General features: G+C 43.0%; 1 protein-coding gene across 4 annotated transcripts in view; it reads left to right on the top strand.

Annotated features, from left to right (window-relative positions):
• The window catches only part of ARVCF (ARVCF delta catenin family member), a 166,541-nt gene that overhangs the window by 141,681 nt on the left and 7,865 nt on the right, over positions 1 to 16,995 (top strand). For all 4 annotated transcript variants that reach the window (XM_086474431.1, XM_086474430.1, XM_086474429.1 and 1 more), the window contains 5 exons: positions 11,318 to 11,445; positions 12,386 to 12,536; positions 13,922 to 14,114; positions 15,296 to 15,407; positions 16,036 to 16,126. In XM_086474431.1, the coding sequence (XP_086330557.1) occupies positions 11,318 to 11,445; positions 12,386 to 12,536; positions 13,922 to 14,114; positions 15,296 to 15,407; positions 16,036 to 16,126 (675 nt within the window). The remainder of the gene's footprint in view (positions 1 to 11,317; positions 11,446 to 12,385; positions 12,537 to 13,921; positions 14,115 to 15,295; positions 15,408 to 16,035; positions 16,127 to 16,995) is intronic.

The following is a 16,995-nucleotide window of genomic DNA, read 5'->3' as shown; positions in this document are numbered from 1 at the left end:
GGAAGTGTTTGGGTTGGCGTATAATAAATTATTTAATAACATGAGGGAGTCTTTCCATATGGTACTTGCTTATAAAATGCTTATAGAGGCAAGATTGCAGGACTGTGCTTCTAATGAACCAAATAGGCTTCCATTATCAGTCCTGGTGATGAGGAATCACTGACCTTTCATTTCTCTAGGCTGAGACTGGACCTGCAGGCTTCTCAGCTTGGATTCTGATAACATTTCCCAAAAAAAGGTTAGTTGTTTATATCCAAATATTTCCTTCCATAATACTAGAAAGTATTTAGAAGTGTTTGATGCTTCTGTGAGGGTAGATCCGCTGGAGAATGGACAAATGAATTCTTCCTTCTTATTTGAGGAATTCGAGCTGTGGAGTTGTGCTGCCCTTCACTGCCTTAAGGAGACAGGCCTCTAACAAGTGACTGAATTGATATGAATAACCAAATACCTGTGTAATGGCTTATGACCATTTATGAGACTTTATATAAAAAGCATGATGAGAAGTGGAAGTGTGAATAGACTTGGTGAAGCATGAATAACTCAGAAAGAAGCTTTCAAATTGGCTTCCAAGTATAGTTCAGTGTGCGTGAGCTCTGAAAGATTTGGGGTTTTTCTTGAAGTTGTTTTTTCCCTTGGCGCTGAAGATGAAGCTCAGAGTGTCTGCAAAGGGGAGAACCTGACAGGTACCAGCCCGAATGGAAATACTGTCTGTCGATCCTTGTCTGTTGCAGCTCTGAGAAGCGTCCGTTGCTGATACATCCAAACGCTTGTCAGGAGTGTGCGGGCTTTCAAACCAGAGCAGAAAGTCCCTCAGCAGCAGGGCAGTGTTTTGAAGCGCAGTCGGTGAAAACCAGCATAGTCCCATACCTGACAGAGCAATCCTGTTCCTGTAAATTCCCGACTGATGGAGGATTTGGCTTTGCCTTGCTGGTTAAGATCCGGTGCCGGCACCCTGGGGTGTAAAGGCAGAGAAGGGCTGATCCCACAAGATGCTGTGGGTCCCCCCACACCCTGACTCACCACAGGCCTGGTGGAGAGCAACAGCATCCATGGAGTTCTGGAGGAGTGTGGCTGCTGCCACACTTGCTGCAATGACACCCCCCACCCCCCGACACATCAGCCAGGCTGCCAGAACCGCTGGCTGCTGCTTTTCTTAGCTGCCAGCCCTGCAGTGCCACCTCGCAGGTGGGTAAGTGCAGAGCTCTCCAGTCTGACAGCTGGTTCCCACCTGATGCTGGATCTTGCAGCTTTGCACTGTACAGCACCGTGGCCTCCCTTCCACTCCACGGCCCCTTACGAGCCTTGATTTAGTGGCCTGTTGTGTCCAATATAAGTCATGTAGCAGGGGAGGGCGCTTAGTGGGACCATAGGCAGCCTCATGATCCAGTGCATTTCATAAAGTCTCTCTTGGAGACAGGAAGGAAAATACTTAAGAGGTCTGCAGAGGTAAGAAAGCATTTTTGTGCTTATTCCACCTTTCTTGCATAACTCAGTGCTTAGTGTCTAAGGGTGTGTGTATATTTCAACTAAATAAGTATTACCATGTAGGGTTTATTTTGCCATGCAGCTGTCTTCTGTAGTGTTTATTCCCCTTTTCTGTACTTCCTTACTTGCTGCGGGGTTCTGACAGTAAGTTCAACATCTAAACAGTTCTGAATAATGTCAGAATCTTTTTAATAAAATTAATTTACTGAAGTGGCATCTGGAGCCAAGGACTGATGTATGATTCCTTTTGCAGTAAGCTTTTCTCTGCAGACAGGTTTCTACTACTGAGCTGGGAGGAAGCTAAAAGCTCATTAGCTTCCTGGAGTCAAAGCAGCTGATTGGCATCTGGAACTGTAAAACTCAGTTTTACAGGGGCTTGAGGCCAAAAAAGGGCAATTTGGCACACATGGTCCTTAGTTAAACGCACAAAAGACCAGAGGAAAGAAAACGGTAGGTCCAGGCAGCCGCAAGCCAAAGGAAGGAGTCCCATAACACTGCCGTTGCTTTTCAGTGATGACTCTAGTTCTGAGACATTTTTGTGTTATGAGGGTGTTGGACTTGTTGATAAGATAGTAACAGCAACATATTGTATTTTATTACTGAACATAGCTGTGGTGTGATTTTTTTAATGGACTTTCCTTCAGGAATTCACTCAGTATCTCTCTCTTTAATAAACACACTTTATATATATTAAGCTCAAACCTTCTGATGGTTGGGCTGGACAATTAGGCATCTGAAGTAGTTACAGCAGTGAAAATAGTCTTAACTTGGGTCTGTTCAGCTGCATCCCATGGCAGCTGTGATCACAAAAGCAGTAGCATGCTTTACTGAGCTGTATGTGGGCTTTGTAAGGAAAATGTTTTTACCTGGTTTTGGTTTTTTCAGTTTAAGGAAAAGTCCCTGAAAACATACATGTTCTGACATGTATACATGGATGTACAATTGTAAAAACATATTTGTTTACATAATGTGAATAGTAATAATTTTCCTCAAGTTCCTGATCCTCATTAGCTTTGCCAGCCGTCTCTTCATTTCTTTTGTTCCTTTGGGAAAGCTTAGCTAAATGGAAAAGGCTTGCAATATGCTCCCAAAAGCAGTGAATTCAAGTCCTACCAAGGCAGAGAGTAAGCAAATTCCAGCCTACAGATTCCTCTGTTTAAAAGCTTTTCCCATTAACAAGAGGTCTGTTTTCACATCTACCTGTATCAGATGAGGCTTTCTGTAGTGTCACCTCGTTACCGTGTCTTTCCAAAGTTGCAAATAGGGAATGATCTTTGGCTGTGCTATGGATTTGGATTATTGTGGCTTCCCCACATGTTCGTGGCTTGTGCTAGCAGCTCTGAGGACAGTAAGTTGACACCTCCCTGAGCTTCTGCATTTTCTACTGGTGTAACTGGCCCAAACGCCGGCAGTCAGACAAGCCAGACAGGCTGGGTGATGTTCTTACTTCTAGTGTGAATTGTGCAGTCCTTGCAATTGCTATCTGTGGCTGAAAAGGAGGGGTGACAAAATAGAGCTGTTTGGTGCCTTGCACAAGGAGACACCCCTCAGGGCATATGAGCAGTCACCAAGCACTGCCATCTGGGTCCTTTCAGAGAGGAGAAAGAAAACAAGTCAGTCGTGTAATTCTGGATCCTTGCAGAGACAGGAACAGACGTGTCAGAAGCACCCATGGTCAATAGTAGCAGCAGCAGCAGCACTGAGATCTAAAAGAATAAGCATGGATGTTTGACCTTGTCCAGTGTTGTTCTGATATTCCTGTTACGTAGCAGGCAGCATCTGGAAATTCAGGTTTTCCCTCCCAGGAAAACATAACGTGATCGATGCCACGCTTGGTATTGATCTTGTATGCATGCGCGAAATTGCTGCGTGTTTAAGAAGCCCCCGGTGCAGTGCGCATCATCTCTGTGCCCAGTGTCCTCTGGTATCAGGTGTTAGAGGCTGTGTCCAACCTGAAAGCTTCAGGAAGAAGCTTCCCTGGAGGCCGCAGGCGAGATTGTGTGCATCTGGGAGCATTTGCATTGCTGCTCTGCTGGCGTATTGATCCACTGTCAGTGAGACCACCAGCCTGATAATCTGTCTTGTCTTAAAACACTGTAGTGGTTCAGACAACTAAGGGACAACTTGTAAGACTACCGCAGATGCAGAATTTCTCCAGGCAAGACAGTGTTCACCCCTAGCTTAGTCTCAGGTGTGCCTGAGCTGCCGGGAGTACAGTACCCTTGCTCGGCTAGCAATGTCACACTGTGAAACCCTGCAGAGCTGGCAGACCTTTAGTTTCCTCTTCACTTGCGCGTGCGAGCCAGGATTTTGAACCAAGTCCCACTTTGAGATTTTGCAGTGGTGATGCAGGGCCTGGAGTGCATTCTGGGAGCTTGCAAACACCGTGATAAGCTGGTTATGGGAAAAGGGGAACCTGTGCTTCCACACAGATCCTGTTTGATATGTAGCTCACAAAGCAGCGACTCCAGTGTGTGTTCTGTAGGTGTGAGAGGGAGAGAATGTTATTTAATGTTTGATTTTTAGATACAAATTGCATTTCAAAACAGACTTGTTTTTTTTGACATGATTGTCCTGTACCCTTTAAAAGAAAATGCATTCAGTTATCACAGTGAAATAAATAAAAGTAACTTTGGATCAGAGAAACTGGTGAGACAGCAAGTGATAACAGTTAATGTGCTGTACTTAGTCTCCAGGGTCAGGTGCAAGTCTTCTGGGACTGGGGTAAAGGAGGCTATTTACATGAACCATCCAATTTAATCATTCAGCCAAAGGGCTTAATGTTAACTTCGGTTCCAAAGCATTGTTGTTTTTAACAACGGTGCTTCTCAAAAACAAACGAAAAACACTGCAAAAGGTGACCTACAAATGCTTAAATGTGCTGTAACTCACCCACACGTCTCCTCTCCCTTTTGGTGGAGACCTTTAGCAACTCTCCCTTCTCTGCATCAGCCTGGCTGCCCGCTATTTCCTGCCCTTCAGTAACAGGCCTACGGGGACAGCGCATTCCCCTTTTGAACTAGTAGCTTGGGTAGTGCTCTAGTTATTTGCAGCAGCTTTCAGATCCTTATTAAGTATTGGTCCTCCAGAGCCTTTGCTACTGATTAGTGAACAGAGGAGAGAAGGTTGTTAACGGAACATCTCCAGTTGCCAAGAGACTTAGCTGCATATGCTTGAAAAAAGCCTTTGTTATTGGGCAGTGTGTCAAACGCTGTTGGGAGAAACGGTGCTTGCGGGTCCTTTGGAAAAGGAAAACTGCATTAGCTTTAAAATGTCTGCTCGCAGAAACAGAAGTGCTGGAACTCATGTGAGGTCAAAATGGGTTGTATTTAATGGAGCCATCTCTGTTGAATTGCGTATTCTTTGGATATGAAGTGGAATATAACCAACCTCTTACAGAGCACTCTCTGTAAGAGAAGTTACTTTGACAGCTTGTGGAGCTTGGGAAATGTAAAGAATACTAGAAATAGCAAAAGAGAGTTTGTTTTCCCAGGCATCCCTAATTCTCCTGCACTGCCTTGCCCTCCCATTTCCTTTCCTTGCTGCCTTTCTACCTTCCCTGCAGTCAGCCTAACTCCCTGTGGTTTTTTGCATACCTCCTTGCTTGGTAGTGCTGGTAACAGTGCTGGTAACAGTCCTGCTACATCCTTTGGGGCGAGGGGCTGCTTGCTTCCCTTTTTAACTAGCGTGCCACTGCTGCTTTCCTTCTGGGAGTAAGCGGTAAGCTGGGAAGAGTTTACATAATTTTAGAACTTCTGTGTGACTTTTAGTAGATCAGTTGGAAAGGTCACACACTGTGGTGTTCATTTTCTAAATAGAAAAACTCCTTTAAACGTTCCCTCAAGCCTGACTTGAGTCTCGTGTGTCCCATATTATTCTGGTTATTCTTTTCAATACTGCTCAAAGGCTGTTCTGTCTGTCTTCAGAGCTCCTGCTCAGTTGTGGGTGCTGCATCCATGATTGAATCTCTGCAGTAAGCGTAATACCTGCCCTGGCTTGTACTGTACCTTGAGGTGAAAGCCATAGGGACCATTCAGAACTTTCCCCCTCATTTCTTCTTCATTTGTTGCAGAAGTTTGCTATGCTTCTGTTGTATGACACTGTATTCTACGTGTATCTGCATGGAGCTGCATTCTCTATTGATTATGCCAAGCGTTTGGCTCTCTTGGAGCTGGCTGCGTTTTTGCTACTGTTAAGCCTTTCAGTTATAAGAATCTTGCAAGTTTATGTTGGCATTCAAGCTGCTTTGTGCACCGGGTGCTGAAGCACAGCATACAGATGGAATGGAGCTGATGGGTTGTTTCTTTTAAGGATCTGATTAATTGTTTTATAAAAGTAACCAGCTGCCTCCTCCCTGCCTTCTATGGGGTTTTTTGTGTGGTCTGCTATAAAACCATACTGCAGGGTGAGGTGTTCCTGGAAGGGAAAGGTTGAACTGCTGGACTGATTTGCTGCTTACATGTTCTGAAAAGATTTCTGTAGCAAATAATTCTGAACTCTGGTTTACAACTGTTTAACTCGCAAACAATGAACTACACAGGCTGTAATGAAGTTACCAGCCTGTTGTCAGCAGAGGGCAGGAGTCCAAGATCGGTGGAGCTTTTCTTTCTTTGCAGAATCACATTGTTCGGTTCTTTTACTGACATGATTCTTCACCGATTTTTTAATTTTTTTTTTTTCTTTTGGCTTATAGCTTCCTCGTTGCTTAGGGAGCTGCTTTCTTATTCTACAAAGCCCGTTAGTATGTGACCTTGCAGAGAAGTTGCGGTTCGGGCTCCTCTCGCTCCATCTGCCGGTAGCTGTCACATCTTGCGCTTACATCGGCCAGCACAGCAGATGAGGCTCATGGCGAGCAGATCAGCCCTTGAACTTCCATTCCTGGTCGGCACACCCTTGGTATGGTCCTGGAGTGCATCTCTTGGGTTAGTGTCGTCCCAGAAGGAGTCCAGGTGGTGCCGCCACTTCTCTGAGTTGGGAACTGGCGCAGGAAGTGGGAAATTTGCTTTAAAAGTGGTCCCAATCAAAACAGTAATGTGAACACGCCTATGGACGCTGCAAGAATGATTAGCTGTCGGAGTTCATTTTAGTGATTTCACACACACCCCCACCCCCCCAGAGCTAGGGATTTTTTTCATTTTTCCTACAGCATTGCCAGCATCCTTCCAGCTTCATATGAAATTTGCTTTTTAAACAGCAACACAGAGTTTTTGTATGGATAGAAAAAGAAGCAGCACATTTCTGCTGCAGCCATAGGAGAACTCTCATTTGACCAGTATCCACATGTGTATAATTTCCCTTGCCTGTAGGAGGAGAATAAACCCTAAATGGAATGGGTGGTGAAGGGGAATAGATTTGGCAACCTTGCTCCAAAGAGAGTTGTCTGAATTTGGGATGGAGCTGGTGTATCAGAGATAGGCACCTGGTGCGGTATTTTATGCTATTGCCAGAATGTAGCTAAGTATAGGCACAGGGTCAGTATTGCCAAGATGAAAGCAAATAGGTTTGTGGAGGAGATAATCCAGGAACTGCTGCATCATTCTCAGCGCAGGGACTGAGGATTGAGTGGATCGAGAGGGCTAATCAGCCCTAGTTAATTCCTCAGGTGTTTTCCATTCAGGATTGGAATTGCTGTCTGGGCCGTCACTGTTCTGTGGGCAAATAAAGGATAATCCACTTGGCATCTCCTGGTAGTGTGAACTTCATGCAGAACTAATCAATTTGCCAATTTTGAGCAACTCTGCTGCAAAGCAGGTTTTTGGGGTTTTTTTCTCAGAAAAATGAGACTACAGCATGTTGATGAAGATGAGGCTAATGTGGAAGATCTTCCTTTGTATACACATTCGTGCCATTAGCTGGGGGGATGCTTAGATGCTGTAAAATGTCTGATGCTCACAATGACATCAGTGTCCGAGGCATTTTCTGTCTCTCTAAAAAGCAAAAGCTAATAATGATGAACTTGTTTGCTTTGCTTTCTGCAATGGAAAAAAGCAATAAATAACTTATCCCCATGCTTTTCCAGGAGGAAACAGTGTAGATTGCAATTCAGCACAAATCCATAACCAATGGAAAAGTCTCATTTGTTTCAGGAGAATGTATCTTTTTAAGGGCAATGCTGAATCTGGGCTATAATTAAAACAGCCTGTTAAAGAAAAACAGTGGGTGTTTTTCTTGTTTGATGTATTACCTATCACTAATGACCCTCTTTTCTCATTTCCATTTAAAAAATGGATATAAGCAATTAGCTGTATATTGTACAAAAGTAGCATTACCTGAAAAAAATAATTAAGATGATCTTGAAATTAAGGAAATCAGTTTTGAAGAGAAGCAGGTGCTTAATGAAGGTGAGACCAGCTGTGCTTCCCAGGAACGTGCTTGAAGTGCTTCATGGAAAAATGTGTGAGGCCTCCACGCAACACTGGAAGGAAATTTTTAATAATTCAGACAAACTGCATCCTATAAATAGCAGAGCTGAATTCATTAGGACAGGAGGCAGATGGAGAAAATATAAAACTCGTTTGTTTCTTTTTAAGGGACTATAACATTTATGAAAAGTGTCAGCTTGCTGTCAATGAGGGAAAAACCCTCTGGTGCAGCGGTAACTTTTTTGCTATTAGGTTCTCATCTCTGCTAATGAGTAACCTTCCATGAGGGGCATTCATAATACTTTGTTTTAGCATCTCCTGCCTGCCTTTCTCTGGCATAACCAGGCTGACGCAGAAGTGCTGGCAGCATGCAGCCCTGGAGAGGAGCAGGGAAGACATGAGGGAGCACAGAGTTCTGTGTTTGGTGCGCAGCACTTGCTAACTCCATTTAAAACAGGTGCTGCTGATAAGGCAGAGGCATAAATGTAGTGGGGAAGTGGGGATGTGTGGAGCAAGGTGGGAATTATCCACCAAACTGGCTGAGGGGTTATGCCCCAAAGCAGGAATGTACTGGTAATTGGCAGAGGAAATGCTGTGCATTATTGAAGATAGAAGGTGAAGACGTTTTTGAGATGCTCTTGCATTAGTGAGGAGGAAAAAGGAGAGGCTTTCATGCATGAAGAGAAGTAATGACAGAAAGCGGGTGGGAAGTGCGTGACTGGAATGCAGCTCTGTCCATAGGGGGTGAGCAGAGGTGAGAGGGTTGTTGCGTCTTAGTATTCGTACACAGCGAGGTGCTGCAAAGAAGGGACTGTCAACCCAAAAAGGAATGTACAGGCTGACAGGAAGAGCACGTTGTAGGCTGCACTTAAATGACAGGGGAGGGTGAACATGTGGGGCTGTTCCCATGTATACAGAAATTATAACTAGGCATTTAAAACAAAGCCATCAGAGAAGACTGGCTGAACAATTGCATATTACTCAACCACAGGCAAGTCTGAGCTCAAATACAGAAGCGGTAAATGTTCTGTATGAATATTATGTTCTGTTAATGAACCTGCCTTCATCTCTTTTGCTGATCTGATTTACATTTCGGCAAAGCTTCCTTGAAAGATAACACAGTGTCAAAATTCCAGTGAGCTATCTTAAGATATTTTTTAAGTATTAGTGTTCAGGAAAGGACTACTGCACGCTTATCGGGGAGCGGTGTTTTTCTTGAGTTCTTAGATTGCCAGTTCACCTTGTGAAGTGGCAGAGGAAGAAGGTGCTATGAAGGTCATATTGGAGTCAGATAATCACAAACTTACTTGAGGAATGGAGAAAAGCTATACAACTGTTCATGCTTCATGTATTAACTACAGTTTTTCTCAGCATTCAATATAGAGGGCAATGATCCCAATGCAAGGAGAGGACATTGGAGAAGAGGAAAGTAAGTGATATGGATTGGCAGGATGCCTTTGGGGATCGCCATCTGTTGTGGCTTGCACATATCTATAGGGTGTCATGTAGCAAGCAAGTGGTGGCATTAAAACCAGTCACAGACAGGGAGCAGGTTACCTATCCAGTCGTTTGAGAAGAATGCAGGCATGCTGGGATGCATGTGAGAAGCTGAGCAGGAAAGTATGAGCCAGCACGTGGGAGCTCATGGATCCTTATGCATAGATCAGGTTTTTTGGTATGGAGCAAAGAAGCTGTTGGCTGATGAAATGTGTTATCTTGCTTTCAATGGGATGTATAAGCCCTGTATATCCAGGGGGTTAATGTGGCCTGTGTTTATGGGTAGTGTTATACAAGGTTTAAAGTATTGAGTTCCAAGATCTTGACTCACATAGCCCCACAGCAATAACTAGTATGAAAAACATGGAGAAACAAATTTAAAATGTAAGGCTTTCATTTTGGAAAGCCTTTAGCAACAGAGAATTTTAAAAAGAAAAAAAAATACAGGATATCCACTGGATAGCACAGCTTTGTTCAGTTTTCTTGCTTCTCGGTTTGATCCAAGACATCTGAAATAAGATAATCTGTGATATGTGCTGAAAAATATGTATATGAGAGATGGGTGATTTTGAAGAGAAAGTACTGAAGAGAGGAAGTGATTTTGTGTTTGTAGATTTCCTATCTTGCTAGTGGAAAACTTGCTTTGAATTGTGTTACATTTCTAGGGCAGCATCTTGTTATGTGAAAAACATTCTTTGCATGTGTACGAATAATAATAATAATAAAAGAAAATTCTGCTCAGAGCAAGCTTCAAATTTCCTCTTTGCTCGAGCTCCTTCACACCTTTATGCTCGCTTTCTTGTCGAGTTTTTCCAGAAATCCTTTCCTAGGTAATGCCTGCTGAACTTTACTGATTGCAGACACCCCAAAAGCGACCAATCCAGAAATATCTTCCAGCTGCAGTGACTGCAGATGAGCCTATGTTGACCATAGGTAGCTTGTGTCTTCCTGCACTCACCAAAACTCTTTAGGGGATTCAGGTTTTGTTCACGTAATTTGAACAGTACCATGATCTTTGAAATCATGTTTGTCTGGCAAGTTGTTTAACTGGATGCTTGTGTGCTCCTCCCTCATCAATGCAGTGTGTCATGCCACAGTTAGTAAAGATAGATAGAAAAAATGCTTCAAAATATGCAGTAACTTAGAACGATGGAGTTGTTGGCTAAGACTCCCTTTTTAATGTGGATAGATGGATAAATCCTAATCCTGTGGATGAGGAAGTCAAGACATGGATGCTACTGTCAGTTACTCAGCATCACAAAACAAAATCTGGGGTGGAGCTGGGAATAGTTGTCATTCCTGTAGTGCTTAAACTGCAAAGCTGATAACTGATTCTGGGGATCTTTATTTAACATATGTGCATGTCGCAGTCTCCCAGTGTGGTGCGATGCTGGTGTATTTCTTTTCCTAATATTTGAACTGGAGTCAGCATTTCTGCCTGCCCATATCAACTGGAGATTCTAGTCACTTTGACATCTTGCATCTTTCTTTTGTCACCTAGGTGTGAGAAGGGGGTGGCTGGTATGATTGTGTAGCTTGCTGTCATTGGCCCTGTTGTTTGTGTCTGCAAAGGTACTGAGATAGATTTGAACGAAAACAGGAGTGCAACATGAATTTGCAACCCAGTCTAGAGATGCAAAGTAAGAATTCTTGCAGACAAAAATTGCCTTTTGTCACCTTGTTATTACACGCTGGGCAGTATATAGCATAGCGCAGGTTCCAGAAAGAGTTGTCAACCTGAAGACAAGCAAAGGGACCTTCAGCCCAGGTGAATGTCCTGTGCATGAGTTCCCATGTGCACCATTTTCAACAACTGTGGACAAAATATTCTGGACGTGGCAGAAGCCCTTGTTTCTGAGGTGTAGCTTTCTCTTGGCTGTTCTCTTATGTGATTAAATAAAGGTTTGTTACATGTTTATTCATACAAGACCTTCTCTGCTTCTCTTGCTTCTGTTTTCCCCCACCTGCAGGCTTTGAATTACTGTACCAGCCAGATGTGGTCCGACTGTACCTCTCCATCCTCACCGAAAGTCAGAACTTCAACACTCTGGAAGCTGCAGCAGGGGCTTTGCAGAATCTCAGTGCTGGCAACTGGACAGTGAGTGCAGTCTCCTCTTTAGTCTCGTTTGTTTCCTTTGTGTAAGTAAAGAACAAAGCTATGTCCCGTTACAAGTACACTGTTACTTTGTGCGTTTACGTCTCATTTGAAAATGGTGGAGGTGGGAACTCCAAAGAAACTATTTCAATCTTATTTGCCCACTTAAGATGTTTTGTATCTTCTGGACAGACGGTGTTTTTGTGGTGGAAGTGTCACTGAGCTCATGACAATTTAACCATGAGCAAGTTTTACTACTTAAACCACTTAACTGTGGCTTCATCCATTCAGAAAAGCCTGTTGTTAGATGATTAAGCGTCCTGAATACTTAATTCATTGGATTGTCAGATTGCTCAGGAGGCTGCACTCCAAAGTGTCCTCTGATATCCTCTCTGAAGCTTCCCCAGCCCTTATCAGGCAGATCTCAAAGGTGTGCCTGATCACTCTTAGAACAGCATGGTAACATGGGACTGATCAGCAGGTGGTGTATCTCAGCTGTCTTGAATACAGTTTATTTTAAAATCAATCATGAAACAGAATAAAAGCATGAAATTGGAGGTGGGGGAAGATAACAGATGCTTTGAATGCTTTACCATTCCCTCCAGATGACCTCTTTTTTCCTAATCCAGAGGGATGTGTTTTCACACAGAGGTGTGTACATAACAGATGCTGGTGGATGATGCTCCTTCCTTCTATTTCTGTCCTCTTTCCCCACCGGCTTACTAAGCTGCAGGATGAACTTCTACCTCCTGTCTTCCTTGGTGCTGGATGAACTTGAATGATGGGTTAAGTTATAGATGCATCAGCACACACAACCTAACTAGTCTTTGCAGGGAAAAAAATGAATTACAGCACTGAAAGAAATGCCAGCAGCAAGGGAAGGGCAGGTATATGAACTCACAATACTTTGTGTTGTTTCTTTTCCCTTGCGTGTTCTGATCAGTGGTCCACGTACATCCGTGCAACAGTGCGGAAGGAGAGAGGCTTACCAGTGCTTGTGGAGCTGCTCCAGTCCGACTCTGACAAGGTTGTGAGGGCTGTGTCAATTGCCCTGAGAAACCTTTCCATGGATCGTCGCAATAAAGATCTTATAGGTATCTTCTGAACTTTTCTAACCAGGCTGGGATCTTGGGATACCCTTGGGAGACCTCACATTTTCTGTCACTTGTGCTGAGGATTCATTTTGTACACAGTCTCCATCCGCGCTATCTAAGATTGCTCTGTAGCCACCAGGCAGAGGGCTATCATCTCAGAATGTATTTCCAATCTATTCAAATAAGGTGTGGTTTAGAGGGAAATCTCTAACTCGGGAGTAAAACCAGATGTAAATTTTTGCAGGAGCGGAGAGTGTGTGTAAGTGTGCAGAGGATTGGGTGGGCTAAGAAGTTTCTTGTCTCTTTCTTAGCGCTGGCTGGCGTGGCACTTGTGCTCCTAGTTGCACATGGTGGTTACAGAGATGTTGCTCCTTAGGCAGGCCTGCTATTGGATTAGAGTGGGAGTCTTGCCCTTGGTATGCCGAGCTAACCTGGGGAAGCAGAGTGGGCTCTAAAGTTGTCCCTTCTTTCTTTCCTGCTTCCCTTCTCATCCTTTTGAGTGGTAGGTACTTGTAGAAGCTGGACACCAAACAACTTACTCTTCTTCAAGTTATTTCTTCATCAGTGCTGACTAGCTCCTGTCCAAGGGGGTAAATAAGCATTCACCTGCCCATAAGCAGGAATCTTGAAAGATTGATCTGTGAGTTGAGTTTTCCTCTGGATATCTCTGTATTTAACTGATGTGTTTGTTTAAACTACAACTTTGTCAGGCCAAGAAATATTGATCACATGTTTAGGGCCATCATCGAAGTTGATGCTAACAAATAGCAAGGTGGAATTCTGTCTTAATACATCAGGTTCTTTTTTTAGTAGTTCAGAGGTGTAGCTAGGCAAACAGTACAGACGGACACCTGGGAGTGATAAACTCCGGACTCCTTGGTTTTTTCTCCAGTACTATACACTGAGAAGGCTAACTGCACCCAGGAGGAAATACTCTTACCTTTGCTGGGGGAAGGTTAATAAATGCATGGCTGCATACCTTGCCCCAGAAGGCCCATTACAAGGCTAAGTTGAGTAAGCCATGTGCGTGTATTAGCATGAATATGTGGCATTAGCAGCAGCTACCGGATGCTTTTTGCCTCAGGCATTGCAAAGTATGATAGATGCTGGTAAAATTCTCAGTAAAGATTGCTAGGGTTTTTTTCCCCCACTTCACTACCTTTTAGCATTCATAATGAAGGACTTTGCCGTGGGTATCAACTCTCAATCACCTTGAAATAATGAATGATAAATACACTGTTAAGTTACAGTCTTGAGGTTCGAAACACGTACCTTGTAAAGTTTTTGACATGGCAAACACCCTTGAGTTTTATCATTCAGGATGGGAAGCTGAAATGATTCTTGGGGCTGAAATGATTGTTAGGGTATCTCTTCCCCTTATCTAGGTAGTTATGCCATGGGTGAGCTGGTAAGAAATTTGCCCAGCAGGCAGCAGAGATCTGCAAAGAATCTGGAAGAGGACACAGTGGTTGCAGTGTTGAATACCATCCATGAAATCATTACTGACAGCTCAGAAAATGCAAGGTCTCTGATCCAGACACAGGGCATTCAGAAGCTGGTAGCTATCAGCAAGTCAAGGTAAGTGACAGTTCAAAGCAAAATGCATAAGAACTCACTGCAAACATGAAAATGTCCCTATGAACAGCAGCTTTTGCTTTGAGAAAGTATTGAAGCATCCTAACCTTTCAGAGCAATTAATATATATGCAGTAAAAATAGCCAGCACCTTTAACAGATTCACTTGATTACAAAAAAACAGTTCAGTGGTCACTTCAGTCGTGTTAAGGCATGCTCTCTCCTTGTCAGATACATCTTAGCACCATGTATGCATTTAGCAGACATTTGCAGTGAAACCATTGTCTTTATTTTCGGTGTGGGAGGCCTTTTTCCTGTGGCAGTGTTCCATTCCTGGAATGCCAGTGATGACATCTTTGTCTTTTAAGTAAAACGGTTAAGGATGTGCAGTAATCGTTCTGGCCGAAGGGCTGGTGGTGCTCATCTGCAGTGACAAATTTTCACTCTGCAGTTTGGTTGAAAACTGTGTTCTGACTACTTTAGAGGGAAGTTTCTTTCATGTAGTTCAGCCAATTAGACATGAGCTTCTTTATAGGTGTATTTGCTGAAAACTTTTGGGAGAGAAGCTGAAGACTTTGTAGGCTTGCATGGTTATGAAACATAACAGCCAACCAAGAATCTAGCCTGCTCTTATTTTATAGAGGGTGCTTGTGGGTTGACTTAGTAAGGAATGGATAAAATTTAATTTCCTGTTTAAAAATAGCTTATTTTTTGCTGACCCAAATTGCTTAGTAAGGTATTCTAAACCACGAAGCAACTTCATTGGATTGTGAGGAATATATGTAAGTTGGGGTGAAGGTTAAAAAGTGCCTTAGAAATTGGTTTTGGTGTTGTGGGTTGTTTTTTTACTAAATAAATCCAGGTACAATGGAATCCATCTTTTGTTAATGACAACTGGAAGACAAAAGAGTCACCCTGGCTTCAGTGCTTGCCCAGCAATACATGTGAAAAGCCATAAATCTGCGCAATTTACAGCTTTTTGGAGGTTTTTTTTGTCAACAAATACCTATAGATATGAAGAAGTCACTGAATGATTTCACTTACATCCTATAGCTTAAAAGTTAAAGAATAGCTTTATATGGAGTATTCTGTATCTTCTGGATATTGTTTTGGTGCAAAGGAGTCAGCATATGGGTAGTCTTACATTGTTTGATACTAAAGCTCTAATTTTATCTTGCAAATCAGCCAGTCTCCCAGAGAAACAAAAGCAGCATCTCACGTTCTTCAGATGATCTGGAGCTATAAAGAGCTACGAAATGCCCTGCAGAAGGATGGGTGGAACAAATCACATTTCCAGGTAAAGATGCTGGGTCTTAGATTTAGTTAGTAGTTATGGAAATGCCTGAGTGGAAGATGTCCTAACTTAGTCTAATACTAAAGTCCAATAGATTGTGGGCTTTGATTCTGTTCTTCTAGGTGATAGAGCAATGTACCGTAATCTGTTCAGTCACAGCATCGTGCATATACTTGCTGGGTATGTTTTTCAGTGGTCTGTGAAATGTAGCTCTTGAGGGTTTGGATGTATGCCATACATGTTTGGATGTATAGGCCAAACGCCTGTGCTTTACTGGAGGAACGATTAGCATGTCTTTTCTCAGTTGTCTCTTACTCAAAACATTCCATCTAGCAGTGTAGGACAGCCACCTGTTCTTGACATGCAGCCTCCTCATCTTTCCTTGTGATAAAGGTTGAGCTCCTTTTACAGACCCACAATGCTACCATTTAGATAACAAGAAAAATATTCCATCAACAAATCTATATGAAAATAAAAAACACTGCAGTGCTGTATTATCAACAGAAAGGGGGGCTTAGCAGCGTTCCATGGTGTCTCTCCATACTGTTGGTTTATTTTTCTTGTTCAGTTTCCCTGAGTAGCAATTTCATATTTATGCAAATTTTTTTAAAAATTTTTTTTTTCCTTGTAGTCTGTTTCTGCAACTCCAAAGGGTTCCAAAGGTACTGCTGGCAGGTCTGGCTATGATGACAGCACTTTGCCTCTGGTGGATAAAAGTCAAGGTCAGTTCTGCTGTTTATCACTTTTCCTGTTGTGCTTTGTTTGCTTGTTTTCTGGATTTGCCGCATCTGGGTTATGGGAGTGATAGGGCCAGCAGTGAGGGGGTAAAAAATGTATTATTTATGTGGTGCTTTTTATCCCACAGTTCTGAAATTATCGTTCCTATTAGCTAGATATGGATAATATTCCTTTCCTTGTGAAATGTATACTACTAATGTTGTTTTCTCAACTTGTAGGCAACATCAGTTTTAACAAGCAGTTAAATCTTCCTGAGAGAATTTGGGATAGGCTCGACATGGAACTTTGAAAGAGGGGAACAGCCTTGTTTGACAACGTCGTATGTTAATAAATCTAGCCTTCAGCCAGGCAGTTGGCTTGGCCTTACCCCTACTCAGTGCTGGAGTCTTTTCCTTTCTAAATATGTGTGCCTGTGCTGGCAGTGCTCCTTCCTCTACTGTGCAGGGGGTTTTTGTTGGAGATGGTTTATCAAACACTAGCTAAACCTGTCTGTCCTTGTTCATGAGGCCTGAGGCAGCCGTACCAACACTGGTGTAGCTCCAGCTTTAGTTTCATTATGATTACTTTGTCTCTGAATCTGGTTCTAGTTTCTAACCCTTGATGTCAAAATTTCTTTTTTAGAAATCTGTAGTCTCCTGTGGCAGAGTTTGCCATGTTGCACTTTACCAGGTTTAACTGCAGATTACTGCAGAACAGACAGCCCCACACTGCCTTGCCTGTTTCCACCTTCCCTGTCTTTGATCAAATCTGTCAGACTATGCAGACAGAGGATGGCTTGGGTCAGTTTGCTGATCTGACAATAAACTTCTTGTTTTCTTTGTGGGTTAGCTTTCTGTTGGCTCAGCAGGCTGCT

Source organism: Leptosomus discolor, chromosome 16 (assembly GCF_034619465.1).
Source record: "Leptosomus discolor isolate bLepDis1 chromosome 16, bLepDis1.hap2, whole genome shotgun sequence".
Lineage (NCBI taxonomy): Eukaryota > Metazoa > Chordata > Aves > Leptosomiformes > Leptosomidae > Leptosomus > Leptosomus discolor.
This window is presented reverse-complemented; position numbering and strand designations above follow the sequence as displayed.